The sequence below is a fragment of the Phocoena sinus genome, chromosome 20 (genome assembly GCF_008692025.1).
Source record: "Phocoena sinus isolate mPhoSin1 chromosome 20, mPhoSin1.pri, whole genome shotgun sequence".
Classification (NCBI taxonomy): Eukaryota; Metazoa; Chordata; class Mammalia; order Artiodactyla; family Phocoenidae; genus Phocoena; species Phocoena sinus.
The window spans coordinates 42,401,745-42,416,081 of record NC_045782.1 but is presented as its reverse complement, the minus strand read 5'-3'; the positions used below and the strand labels follow the sequence as shown (position 1 = coordinate 42,416,081).

Here is a 14,337-nt window from a genome sequence, read left to right as displayed (position 1 = left end):
TGAAAGTAAAGTTTGCATCACTGTCGCTGTTGCAGATTTGCTGAGAGCAGGGAAGGGAGGTGGGGGGCGGGCAGTGCCCTGGAGCACTGCTGACCTCCCATCCTGGTCTAGCCTCCTTTTCTGCTGCTCACACATTCTTTCTCTCCTCCTCTTGATACGATTCGCTCTCGATTCACTCATTAACATTTTCTCATAGCTCGTGCCTTCTCAGCCTCCCGGTGTCCCTCCTACACATCTTCCTCTCTCTCCTGGTCTTAAGCTCTCTGCCGGTCTCAGTCTTCCCTAGCCTCCATTTTTTCTTCCTCCTCCCCTTCCTTTCCCTTCCCTTCCTTTCTTTTTCCTTCCTCCCTTCTTCCCTCCCTCTCTCCTTCCTTCCTTCCTTTCTTCTTCTAAATTCCAGCTTTGACTGAAGACTTGCACAGTGCCAGACCCTGTGATTTTTCTCATTTAATCCTTCTCAACCCCAAGAAGTGGAGCCTTTACTATCTACCCACCATACAGATGCTCCGATCCTGGGGTTGTACCCCTGGGCAGGTCAGCCTGTTTCCCTGCCTGTCCGGCCTCCCTTCTTAGGCCCCACCACTGCATGGATCCTCCAAAGGAGGAGGGACAGGTTACTTTGCCTCTTGACCTCTACCTCCGGGCCACAGCCTGGATCCCCGAAAGCTGGCAGTGGGAACTGGGGGGTAGACACCAGTGGGGCCCTGCCAGCTGGGGGCTCAGGAAGGGTGGAGTTTGGTTCTCGCAAGGGAATGGAGCCCGACCGGGGCTCTGATCCAGCCCCTGACCCTGGGAACTGCTCAGCCGTGAGCTGTGAGCTTCTCCCAGACACTGGGAACCGGTCCCTGAGGGGGTGGGAAAGGCATCTGCTACTCGGAGAGACAGAGCCGAGGTTGGGGACAGCACGGAGATGCCAGCCACGCAGGTGCCACTATCAGCTGTGCTCTCGCTCAGTCAGCTCTCTGACAAGTGTAAAGTGAGGGAGATTTCAGTGTCAGCAGCAAAGTGACGTCCTTTAAGAAGCTGCGTTTTAAAAGGGATGTGAAGAGGGTCGGGGGGATAGAGTGAAATGATCTGACGGCTGGAAATTAATTTCTGTTAGAAAACTGCGAAAGGTTTTGAGGCTGCTTTTCCTGGACAAGTGACTGCCTTCCAAGGCCATGAGGGTGGTTTAGAGGGGGCTGCTGGACCACCCAACCCCAGTGAGCAGGGAGATTCAGGGCAGAGACTAGGAATAGCCATCTAATCACCCATAAGCTGGGCAACAGCCCTGCCTGTTTCTTTGTCTGTGAAAGAAGTGAATTAGCCAAAATCAGAAGTTTCACACAATGCCTGGCAGCCAAGAGACAGAAAATTCTGTTTCCCAGGCTTCACCTCAGAGATCTGGGCTCAGCGGGCCTGAGGGGAAACTTGGGAGTCTCTCTGTTTTTTGAATGTTCTCCAAGTGATTCTGAAGTGTCCCCAGAATTGAGGGGAACTGCACTAGCCCAGTAGTTCTCAAGTGGGGGCAATTTTGTCCCCCACGGGACACGAGGCACCATCTGGAGACATTTTTGGTTGCCACAGCGAGGAGAAGCTACTGGCATTTTGTGGCTAGAGACCCGGGATACTCGGATGCATTCTCAAATGCGCGGGCAGCCCCACAGCAAGGGAACTACCTGGTCCCAAATGTCAACGGCGCTGAGCAGCGGAAACCCTGGGTCGGAGGCTTTCGCAGCTCCTTCCCAGCTCGGAAAACGCTCACTTGCCTGCCCATCATGGATGTTGGGAGTGTGGAAGGAAGATGGTGATGGGAAGGAGAATGCTGGAAAGAATGAGAGGACACGAGGGAGGAGCCTGCAGGACAGGAAGAGGCCCTGACCTCACCCTGTGGCCTTGGACCCGTCATTCCCCCACCTCCTAGCCTCAGTCCAAAGGCAGGAGACTGCTGGGAATGACCCCTCCTGGCCAGGTGGGGAGATGGGAGGTCCTTCCCCTCTCTGCTGTCCTGGAGCCCCCAGGCCTCCTCCTGGAGGGTGTGCACAGGAGATGCAGACGGAGCAGGAAGGTGGCCACCTGTGGGTACAGCCAATGCTGGGGATCAAGCAGCACAGGCAGGGCACGTACGCAGCCTTTTCCTGGAGCCGTGAACCAGGGCTTGCCCAGTGTGCCCCCTGGGCGAGCTCCTCGGAGGCAGAAGGCAGAGCTGATCCTGGAGAAGTCGTGCTCCCTCATCTTGGGTGAGTCCAGGGATGAGGGCTAGAACCAGCGTGGGGCTGAGACCTGTGAGCCTTGGGATGAGTCCACCACAGAGGAAGGGCTTCCCGTGTCTCACCAGAGCTCTGTGACTGCCATGTGTCTCCCCAACCCCTGCCCCGACCTCGGTGGGTGATAATGTGCGGGTTGATGAGTGAGAACGAAGCGGGGGAAGGGGCCCACCCCGAATCTGCCAGGTGGTAAGGGCTCTGAATAAACCGAAGGTTTCCACCCTCCTGGACAGGGGTTCTTCCTGCTTCCGGCAGCCCAGCCCAGCTGCTACAGCACCAAGTCTTACAGCAGGAGGCGCCCAGGTACAGGGCTGGCAGGCAGCCAGACTCCCTTGAAAAGTGAACCAGAGATTCTGGGCTATGAATCCTGGCCCCAAAGGAGGGGTTTAGATCAGCGCTGCTGAAAGGGTGGTGGGGACTGTGCGGGACTGCAGACTGTTCATTACTGAGAGTGAGCGTCTGGAAACGCTGATACGAAGTTGTCTTGGCTGTGACCTCATTGAACAGGGTCTAGACCACTTCAGATGTTGTCCAGCTCTCCAGAAGAGTCACGTGATGCAGGCTGCATGGCTGTCATGCACAACAGGACCACATGCCGTGGACTGGAAAGACCCACGTGGGCCTTCCCTACAGCTAGTTTGAGAAGCCCTGCTTTGGCTGGAGGAGAGCACACGATGGCCAGCTCATCAGGGAAGGCCCCATGGAGGAAGAGGGTCTTGAGTAGCAGTTGGGCTCGTGTCAAGGGGAGGAGTCGGGGGGGGGTGGGGGACAGAGTGGAGGCTGGGGGAGGGACCTCACCAGGGAAAGCAGCAGGTCCCACTCATTGAGCTTCAGAGGGGACAGGCCCCTCAGCACACAGGCATTTCCTCTTTTATTCTCCATCATGGTCCAGAGGAAGACCAAGCCCAGAGAGGTTGTGTGACTTGCCCAAGGTCACCCAGCCAGGAAGTGGCGGAGCCGGCCCCAATCCCAGGCCTCCTGCTTCCTCAGCTCTAGTTCTCCTCCCCCAGGGATGCTCTGCTTCTCAGGGATGTACATGTGCCACTGCATGGGCCCGGAGTTTCACAGCCTGGCAGTGGTGTTCACTGTGAGGTCACTGGGGCCCAGCGATCTGGAGAGAAAGACACCAAAGTCTGCCTCACACCCACCCTTAGGGAGCTAGAGGGTAGGGATGTAGACTGAGAGACAAGATCCCATGGAGGGAGCCAAGAATGGGCTCATTCCTGGGGTTTCCCTGGTGGCGCAGTGGTTGAGAGTCCGCCTGCCGATGCAGGGGACACGGGTTCGTGCCCTGGTCCGGGAAGATCCCACATGCCGCAGAGCGGCTGGGCCCGTGAGCCATGGCCGCTGGTCCTGCGCGTCCGGAGCCTGTGCTCCGCAACGGGAGAGGCCACAACAGTGAGAGGCCCGTGTACCGCAAACAAACAAACAAACAAACAAAAATAGAATGGGCTCATTCCCTTCCCCCAGCGTCCTCTGCCCACCTCTGCCTTGTCTGGCTATTCCTGCCTTGTAACCAGCAGAACCGGGACAGCTGCGGGGAGGGAGCCCCAGGCTGCCACCAAGCCTCCTCCCTAGCCCCTGCCTGGGGACTAAAGTGCCCTGGACCTGCTCTCTGAGGACCCCAGGTTCTGAGAAAGTTCTTGCATCTCTGTCCTCAGCCCAGCTCCAAACCTGCTTCTGGCAATGTCTCCTACCAGCCCTGCCCAAACCCCTCATGAAGCAAAATGCTGCCCTTGCTTTTTTTTTTTTTTTTTTTTGCAGTACACGGGCCTCTCACTGCTGTGTCCTCTCCCGTTGCGGAGCACAGGCTCCGGACGCAGGCTTAGCGGCCATGGCTCACGGGCCCAGCCGCTCCGCGTCATGTGGGATCTTCCCATACCGGGGCACAAACCCGTGTCCCCTGCATCGGCGGGCGGACTCTCAACCACTGCGCCACCAGGGAAGCCCTGCCCTTGCTTTTACATGTGGACAAATGCCTCCAGTGCTACGGGAACCAGGGATGGAACGTGGGGCAGGACTGGAATCGCTAAATGTTACTAAATGGTGCCAACAGCGTAGCACTCGATAAGCCATTGCGTCATAAATCCACTTGCAGAGCCGGGGGAATCTATCTGTCTAGCCTGTCATTTCCATGTCTCCTGTCGCCATAGCACCTCCACACACACACACAGATAAATGTTCAGCGGGGAGATGCCCTCCATTGAATTCAGCATCTATTGTGTGCCTTCGGAGCTTGGAGTACTGGGTTAGGCGCTCGGGACACAGTCTTGTTTTTGCTTTCATTTTTAAGGGAATCCTCCTGACCCGGCAGAGCTCAGAATCTATGGTGGGACAAGGGCTTGGGTTAGGTGAGAGTGACCAGAGGTCCATGCGGGGTCTGGCTGGTAAATGTTTTGAGCATCCTGTAGGGGGACAGACCAAAGAGCTGCAGGGTCCCCTGTTGTTGGAGAGCCCAGGCTCCACCGTGAGCCAGAGGGTCACATGATGGGGAGGAGGGCAAGCAAAGGAATGACCAGGGAGAGATGGACTTAGACTGGAGGGCTTCCTGGAGGAGAGGGTAGTGGTGGTTCAGGGAGAATTTGGTGGACCTATTAGACAGGATTGATGTAGAGAGACTGGGGGGGACAGAAGCCCTAGAAGGAGGAATACTATGGCCAAAGGCAGGCGGCGGGCAGAAATGAGTATTCTGTGGAGGTAGGAAGGAGGGCTGGGGCAGAGGGCCAGAAGAGCCGATGGAGAGATGCGGGGAACATCTGGTTTTTTCACCCCTAGAGTAGGAGAGAAAAACTCCATGGGGTCGCGTGTGTGGGCGTGGGCACAGAGGCTGCTCGGTGAAGAGCCAGAGAAGCTGGGCGAAGTGGAGGGAAAGGGCAGGAGGAGGGGGACAGGCAGCGGCTCAGACCAAGCCCAGGACACAGGCCTCCCTCCAAGGACCAGCCTCTCGGGCTCCCAGCCAGGCATGTGCGGCCTGGGGCGTGGTCACGGAGGCTGTCCAACCTGCCATCCACCCCCACTACTGACCCCAGGGCCCTGGGGGCCCAGCTGCTACTCTGGGAGTCAGTCTTCCAGCCCTGGCCCGGGCAGGAGGGCGCTGCCCACCTGTCTCACCGGTCTGACTGTGCAGCAGCCTCTGAGTAGGTAGCAGTTGGGGGGATGCTGTTAGGAACACTGCAGATGACTCCCTGAGGATCCCAGCGTGTGTGCGTGTGTGTGTGTGTAAGAAAGAGACAGACTGCGCACTGGGGGCCAGGTAGATCCTCAAAGGCAACAGGCTTTGTTCCTTCTGACTGGGTTGGGAGAGCCCAGCCCTGGGGTCGCTGGAGGGTGTGGGGTTGGGGGGAGCTCCTTCCTGTGGGCAGGCATCCGCAGCCTCCACAAGGCACGCCTCAGAGCATCCCTGCTCTCCGGGGCTCTGCTGACCCTGATGGCTGAGGAAGGCTCCTGGCAGCAGATTAGGGAGAGTGGGGGGAATTCTTGTAAGAAATGGAGAGGGGGGATGGGACTTCCCTGGTGGCCCGGTGGTTAAGAATCCACCTGCCAACGCAGGGGACACGGGTTCGAGCCCTGGTCCGGGAAGATCCCACATGCCGCGGAGCAACTAAGCCCGTGTGCCACAACTACTGAGCCTGCGCTCTAGAGCCCGTGAGCCACACATACTGAGTCCATGTGTTGCAACTACTGAAGCTCGTGCACCTAGAGCCCGTGCTCCACAACAAGAGAAGCCACCGCACCGAGAAACCCGCGCACCACAACGGAGGGTAGCCCCCTCTCGCTGCAACTAGAGAAAGCAGCAACCAAGACCCAACGCAGCCAAAAAAAACAAAGCATGAAAGAAACTCTTAAAAAAAAAAAAAAGAAATGGAGAGGGGCGTTTCCAGTAAAGGCCATCTCTGGCCTCAGTACCAGAGGCACACGTTCACTTAGCTGCTAAAGGGAAAGTACTAAACAAGAACAGCCAAAAAAGACACGCAGGTCTTTTTCTTGCTATCACATCTTTCTCTCTCCCTTCCACCCTCCTCCCTTCACTTTCCTCCAGGCCCTTCTGGCCTCATCTCTCTCTCTCATGCCAACTTTAGCCAGTGGTCTCCATCTCTGCATCACCTTTGGTTTCTTCCTGTCTTTCTGCATGTCCATATTTTATATAATAATAAAATCATCTATCCTGAGCAGGCCCATGGGCACCCAGCTGGGCCTTTGCTTCTGACTGTGGGGTCGGGGCCCTCAGTGCAGGGGGGCCTTCTGCCCCTTAGACAGCCCGGGGCTTTCCCTCGACCCTTCCCCAGGGTAGCCAAAACTCTCCTGGGCCTGGTTTCCGTCTCCAGCCTACACAGCCCAGCCCCTCATCCCTGGCCATCCCTCCCTATCCCACCCAGCTCTGTCCGCACAGTGGCGGGGCTGCTCCAGGAACAGCTGGTATCTCTGGAAATCACGGAGCCCTTCACACATCCTGCCAAGGAGGCTGGGGAGACACGGATGAAAGCAGGGGAAACCCTGATGTAAATGGAAATGTCGCAGCCATCGCTTGCCCTAGCCCATCACCCTGGGCAGCCTCCCCTCCAGCTCTTCGGCTCCATGCTCCTGCCAGGGGTACTGAGCAATACATTGTCCCAAAGGCCTGACCTCCCAGCGCTGAAAGGTTCAACTAAGTCTCCCACTGTGCCTCCGGGTAGCCTCACTACCTCTTAAAACTCGCCATGGGTGGGCTGCAAATTGCAGTCGGTCAGCCTAGAACAAACCCCCGTCTCCCTGGTTCTACAGGCACAGAAGCAGCTGGACCAGTCTGGCCAGTTTCTGTCCTGGGCTTTGACCTAGGCGTCGTGGCTCCCGGCCAGATTGGCTGGAGGATGGGGACAGATTGACAGGTGAAGGGGGGGCAGGTGTGCACCCCACAAACCTCATCTCTAAGCACCTCACTGGGGCTGCTCCCTGGAGACCAGCGGGGCCAGGGGAGGGACTGTGATATTGCTTGAGTTTATAGGGAAGAAAGAGCGCCCACAAACATCTTCATCTGTCCCTGAAATGGATTCATGGCTCCTGGGTGGAGAGTTGCCAAAAAACACATTCGGCTAAAGCATTGAGTCGGGGGTTCTGTGTACATGGGACCCATCTCCCAGAACTGCATCTCAACACACCCATTTCACAGAAAAGGAAGTGCATGTCCATATTCCCCAAATCTTCCTCCTTCCCTTCCTGCCCTCCTGCCTTCTAGCTTCTCAGTTTTGTTGAAGTTGACACCAATTACTCTGAAAAGAAATGGTTAATAATCTGTTGCTTAATGGAATCTAGTTAGTTGTTTTAAAATAATTGTTTGCGTCAGTGACTTAATCATTTTGTATCATCCTCCTTACATGTCTCTACTTTTTTTTTTTTTTTTTTTGCGGTACGCGGGCCTCTCACTGTTGTGGCCTCTCCCGTTGCGGAGCACAGGCTCCGGATGCGCAGGCTCAGTGGACATGGCTCATGGGCCCAGCCGCTCCGCGGCATGTGGGATCTTCCCGGACCAGGGCACGAACCCACGTCCCCTGCATCGGCAGGTGGACTCTCAACCACTGCGCCACCAGGGAAGCCCTACTTTTTTTTTTTTAAAGATTTAATTTTATTTATTTTTGGCTGCATTGGGTCTTCGTTGCTGCGTGCGTGCTTTCTCTAGTTGTATGTGGTAAGCAGGGGCTACTCTTTGTTGTGGTGCACAGGCTTCTCTTGTTGCGGAGCAAGGGCTCTAGGTGTGTGGGTTTCAGTAGTTGTGGCACGCGGGCTCGGTAGTTGTGGCGCATGGGCTTAGTCGCTCCGTGGCATGTGGGAACTTCCCGGACCAGGGATCGAACCTGTGTCCCCTGCATTGGCAGGTGCATTCTTATCCACTGCGCCACCAGGGAAGTCCCCATGTCTCTACTTTTAATGCCAAATGTTTTCACATGTCAGAGATGTTCAGAGGGCCAGCGGCAGGCACCTCTGTCCTTTGCCCTTTGAGTTTGGCCGATGGCAGGTGGCCCTATCCCTTCTCCCCAGGGTCTATGAAAAGGACCCTGGGGCAGGAGGATATTCTACATTGCTAAGTATTCCTTCCTCCACCTCCCTTTCCCTCACCACTCCTCCTTTTGCTGTTCTTCCTTGGATTGATAAAATTCAGTAAAGATTTATTAAGTGACTACTATTGTTAATATTTATTAAGCACTTACTGTGTGCCAGACAATGTGCAGTTGTGCTTAATTCCACACTTGACATCTCATGAAGTCATTATGATTATCCCATAAAGTAGATACTATTTTTCCTCTTTTTTTTTTTTAAACGTATGAAGAAACTGAGGTTCCAAGTGATAACCTAGCTTCATAGCAGAGTCAGGTTTCAAGCTCGCATCTGCTTCACCTGATGTTCCCACCCACACAAGAAGATGCTGATTGCCACGTTGGGTGGAGTGAGGGCTGGCTGGCCGACAGCAACAAGTTGGAAGACAAGCACTTAAAAAGGACTTGATGATGTTACTTTCAAGGGACTCTGCAGACAGGGGCCCCCCGAGGATCTAAGTAGACAGGAGTCATTTGTAATTAACAAATTCATTCATTGAAAGTAAAACTGCAGCTAAGACTTGGCCTTAGCTCCAAAATGGGCTCACTCTTCCTTCTTTTGATGCCATGAATGGTTAGGTAGAGTCAGAGCTGGGAGAGATCACCCCACCCTCTCCTTTCACAGAGGAGGAAACAAGAAAGGCTCCAGGTCACCTGCTAACAGCCTGCTCTCCTCCAGACCAGCCAAGGCCCCACCCTCAATGGATTCTCCAAATCACCAGGTGCTACATTGGCTCTTCGTTGCTTTCTTTTCTTTTCTTTTTAACATAACTATAGTGGGCCTAAGGGGGGCAGTTCCAGTCTTTTCTGCATCAGAGGTGGCTTTTCTGCCAGGATGGTTTTGGCATCTCTCAGTCTGTTTGGACAGGACACCTGCACCTCCTGGGAACAGCAACGGGTCCACTCTGATTATGCAATACTAAACTGAAGGAAGCAGCGATAACACCATCCAGCCAGCCAACAAACATTTGTGAAACGCTTATTACGTGCAGTTGATTATTAGGCCCAGTTCTATGACGGGTGAAAGATGCAAAAACGCTACATGTTGAATGTCCAAGAGCTTTTCCTAGCTGTTTTTTCCTGCATTATTTTATTTTCTCTGAAGAGCAGGCACCTTGCAACTTTTTCTGAAAGCAAACTCTGTGCCAGGTGCTGTTCCAGGCACTTTGTGTGTGTATTAACTCATTTCATCCTTACCTCAACCTTTCGAGTTAGGTATTGCCTCCATTTCATAGCTGGGAACACTCAAGCTCAGAGAGGGTGCTTGGGTCCAAGTACTGAGGTCCTGCAGCTGGGAAGGGGCAGAGCTGGGAATTGAATCTGCTGCACCCCACTCTTCTCATATGAGGTTGTGGCCCTAAGGAGTGTTTTTGGAAACAGATCTTGCCCAGAGACATGAAAGGTAAAAGAGAATCTAGTCAAATACCCCTGTTTACGGAGAAACAGTAGCTCGGAGAGGGAGGGTAACCTACCTGAAGTCACACAGCTAATTAGAGGCATAGCTGTGACTGATGTCAGGTTTGCCAACTCCCAGGTTGATGGTCTTTCCAACCCAATAGCTTCTAAAATGATCAGCCCTATACCTAACCCCTTCCTTCTAGGTCACATCATGTCCGGGGCTCAGGCCCATGGGCTTGTAAGCACCACGGGCACTCGGGGTGTTGCCAAGGGCACCTTCGACCCTCCAAACTCCTTTTTCTGTGCGGCTGAACACCACTGATGCTCTCCGAGGATGCAAATGTTAGAGAGGGTGAGAAATGGATTTTCCACTTGAGCTCGTCCTCAGGGGCCCTTGGTCAGTGTCCTGCTTTTCCACGAATCTATGCCCTCCTTAAGAACTGGACGGACCCAAGTCATGCCCCTCCCCAGGGCTGGACATATCAAATCCTGACGGCTTGGCCTGGCTGTCAGCCCCCCTCTCCTACTTTGCCCCTGGGCTGTGGCCATGCCAACAGTCCCCACACCCCATGGCTCACTTGTTTGCCCTTGCTTTCCCTCCTGCCCACGCTCCCCTCAAAACCCGGCTCCATATTATTTGTCAAAGAAGCAATTTGGAAATGGCCCAAATGTGCACAGATACGGACGTGGCAGAAGAGCGTCCCCTCACAGGGAATATGCAGATGTTGACGATCTCCCTCTGGAGGCTCCGGAATAACATGGGACAGACTTGGGTTGTGACAGTAAGTGAGGGGGCCCAGTGGCCACAGCTGTGCCCAAACCTGCACTTGAAAAAAAGGCCTGCAGGGATTTTTTTTTTTTTTTTTTTTTTTTGCGGTACGCAGGCCTCTCACTGTCGTGGCCTCTCCCGTTGCAAAACACAGGCTCCGGATGCGCAGGCTCAGCGGCCATGGCTCACAGGCCCAGCTGCTCCGCGGCATGTGGGATCCTCCCGGACCGGGGCACGAACCCGTGTCCCCTGCATCGGCAGGCGGACTCTCAACCACTGCGCCACCAGGGAAGCCCAGGGATTATTTTTTAAATGGCAACAATAGCTGTGTTAGGAGGGTGAGACTGTAATAATTTCCCCCTCTGGTTTTCAAACTTCGTGTAATACTGCTAGATTGCTTTTATGACAAAAGCAATAAAACCAGCTCTCTCTTTGCAGAACTCACTTTCCTTTAGTAGCCCACCAGGACTTGCCTTCTCCACTCTTCACACTCAGCCAAACCCACCACTCTGAGCCACACTTGGGTCTCCCTGCGAGGAGCTGTGGCTGGTGGGTAGGTGACTCGGAGGTGGTCGGTCCCCGGCCCTCCCGTGGGGGCAGAGACAATATTTCACCTGTCTCCTTGGCCTCCACGCACACTCACACGCACATCATTTCTCCCTCACTGATATACACAACCACCCTCCCATGCACACACACATTCTCACTCATACACATTCACACACACTCTCCCCCAGTTCTCTGTAACCAGTACAGTGTGAGGCCCATGGTAAGGGCCCCAGAGTGGATCCTTTCCCAACACCGGCTGAGTTGTTGAGGACAGCACCGGATTTTGGATGAACCCCACCTAGATTCAGACTTTGATACCAACAAAACCGCCTGCGCTCTCTCTCATCTGGCAGAAGTCTAGGATGAGATTTTAGTGGCTTAAAAGATTTTCTGATAAAAGCTAACAAAGCAAAGCCTTCGAGCCACGCTACCTGACTGAATTCTGGCTCCACCACTCACTGGCTGTATCAGTGAGGAACAAGCTCCTTAGCCTCTCTGTGCCTCAGTAATAATTCCTACTTCCCAAGACCGTTATGAGGACTAAGTGACTTAATATTTGCAAGGCAGGTAGAACACTACCCAACAAGCTGTATATGCCACGTGAATAAAAGAAAAAGCAATCATTTAATTGAAACCGCGTTAGCTGCGCATTCATTCACTGCCTCTCACTCATTCAGTATGCATTTACTGAGCACCTACTGAGTTCATTAGGCCAGACACAAAGGGCACACATCTCACCACCTAGCAGGAAACACACACACACAGCAACAGAAAAAAACAACAACTGTTTTTCCTTTTAGAAGAGCATCATAATTCTAAGAGGAATTTGCACATGATTCTAAGAAAGGCCAGAGAAAGAGCATTTACCTATTACCACGTAAACTCAAAAACGAAAACCTACAGTTCAATCCTTTGAGTCCATTTAAAACGCTGAATTTGGTCTAACTGATTGGTGAATTTAGACCCAGGTTTGCTACACTCTAGCCTTTTGGAAAATATACCCGCTCAGTGCCATCTAGTCAAGCTCTCTGGATGTCTCTCCTCCTCTCTCCCTCCCCGGGCCTCCTTCATCACCCAGAAAATAATCTCTGGGTTCACCCCCAGGCCTCAGTTTAGGAGTGGGGGAGGGGCTATGGGTTCAATCAGACCAACCCTTAGTCATTTTTAAAAACCAACTCATATATATTCGGGAGAGGGAGGGAGAGAATGGAGAAAGCCTCGGTAACTAGTAATGTCTCAACTGACGAGCCGGCTGCTGTTGCAGTTTTAAATCTTGGTGGTTTAACTCAAACCACTCTGTGTGCTGATGTACGTATAGTTGGTTTAATAACTGATGGAAGAATGGAATTCAGTCAATCCGCACCCCTCCCCCCAATCCGTTCAGTTCTTTTGAAGTTAATAGCTTGTAAAAGCGCTGAATCCAGTCAAGCTGGTGTCTGTGCTCTGGTCCCCACTGACCCTGCGGAGTCCGGATCCTCAGGCAAGAGCCGCGCGGGGGTCCCCCGCGGCGGCGCCGAGGCCCACCCACCCCTCCCTCCGCTGCCGCCTCCTTGCCTACACCCCGCAAGCCGAACCGCTTTGGGAATCGCCCGGCACCAGGAAGTGGCAGCTGTCACTAGCGGCGGGCCCGGGTGTCGACGCCCCAGCCCTTCCCCGGGCCCCGGGGCAGGCCCCGCCGCCCCAGAACTTCAGCGGACAGACTCTGGACGTGCGGTCTGACGACTTTCCTAAACTCCGGACGCAGGAATCGCGTCGCCAGAGCCCGGGCAGGAGCGAGCAGGCGCGGGGACCGACACGCTAGTGCAAAGGCTTGGAGAGCCAGCGTCGTGCTCCTGCGGGCGAGCCGGCGGCGGCGGCGGAACGGTAACTACCGCCGGATGCTCGGTCTGCTCCCCGGAGATTGCGATATTGATCCAGGGCTCGCAGGCACCGGGGACATTTATCTCCCCGGACTTGCAGGGGCAGGAAGGAGCTCCCAGGGACAGGGCGGAGGCGTGCGGAGTGGGGGACCTGATGAGACGGTGCTGGGGCGGATGGGGAACCCCTCTGCCGGGCCTCCTGTCTCGGGACCCCAGTCTACCCGGGAGGGTGGGAGGGGGAACCCTGCGTCGGTTCCCACAGCCTAGAGCGATTCCCCTCACTGAGCTGGTTACCCGGGGGGCGGGCTGACACCCCCCCACCCCACGCCCACCTCCCGGCAGCTTCGCCACAAAGATTTCTTTTTTCGCCAGTGTCGTCCCCCTCCTCCCCCCGCCCAATGCCGGCTCCAAAGGTTCAGAGGCAGGGAGTTGGGCTGCTCCTCAAACTCCGGCCGCCCCCGGACCTGGGCACAGTTCTGCTCAGTAACACCTAGTCTTCCGCATCACACCCATAGCCCACCTAGCCCTGCGCGCCCAGAGCTGCGGGCCCGCAGTGCTCGAGGGCTGACCGTCTCGCTCTTACCTTGACGAGACGGAGCTGCAGGCGCCGTCCCATCCTCGGGCTCGCTCGGTCACCGTCCTGGATGCCTGGGTCCCTCGGACATCCCAGAGGGGCCGGCCGGCGGGTGACGGCTCGGGCTGCGTGGGTGGGCGGCCAGGCTCCTGTGTCGCCGCGGGTGGCTGAGGCGCCCGGCTCCGCGCTCCCCGGCCCCGCAGCCCGGCCCGCCGGGCTCTCGCTCTCCCCTTCCCGGGCGAGTCCGGCCGCCGCCTTCTGACTCAGCCCGGCCCGCAGCTGCCTCTCGCCCGCCGGGAGCCCGCCTAGCCCCCGCCGCCTCCCCCGCGGTCCGCGCCGCTAGTCGCCTCGGCTCCCCGCCCCTTCGCCTGGGCGTCCCCTTCCCTCCGCTCCTCTCCCCTCCCCTCCGGTACCTCCTCCGCGCCTCGCCCCTCTGCTCCCTCCCTCGCCCCGCCTCCTCTGTCCCCTCTCCTTCCCGGGGCCGGCTCCCCGCGCTCTCGCGGCGCTGACCCCCTTTTCCCCGAGCCCGGGTTTGCGGCAGTCGGCTGGGCGCGCTGGCAGCGCTGGCGGCCGCCGCAGCCCGGGGAGAAGCTGGGGGGTGGGGGGCCGGGGGCGAGAGAGGAGGCAGCTTCCCGCCCTCCGCCGGATTTCAGGCTGGGGCCTGGGGAGTCCGAGGGAGTCTGAGGGGACTTGGGGGGCTCAGGTGAATCTCTAAGAGCGAGGCTTTTGGAGGCTGGGGAATAGGGCAGCCCGGACTGAGAAGAGGCGCCGCGGAAAGCTGGTGAAGCTGGGAACTGCGTTCGGGCAGTTCCCGCCCTGCGGCGGGCCGGAAGGTCCCCCCGCCCCCACCTCAGCAGGGCCGAGGTGTTGGTCC

General features: G+C 56.1%; 1 protein-coding gene across 2 annotated transcripts in view; it reads right to left on the bottom strand.

Annotated features, from left to right (window-relative positions):
• The window catches only part of CRHR1 (corticotropin releasing hormone receptor 1), a 52,000-nt gene extending 38,274 nt beyond the window's left edge, over nucleotides 1-13,726 (bottom strand). For both annotated transcript variants that reach the window (XM_032617686.1, XM_032617687.1), the window contains exon 1: nucleotides 13,473-13,726. In XM_032617686.1, the coding sequence (XP_032473577.1) occupies nucleotides 13,473-13,505 (33 nt within the window). In that variant the 5' untranslated portion in view covers nucleotides 13,506-13,726. The remainder of the gene's footprint in view (nucleotides 1-13,472) is intronic.
• Between the last annotated feature and the right edge of the window lie 611 nt (nucleotides 13,727-14,337).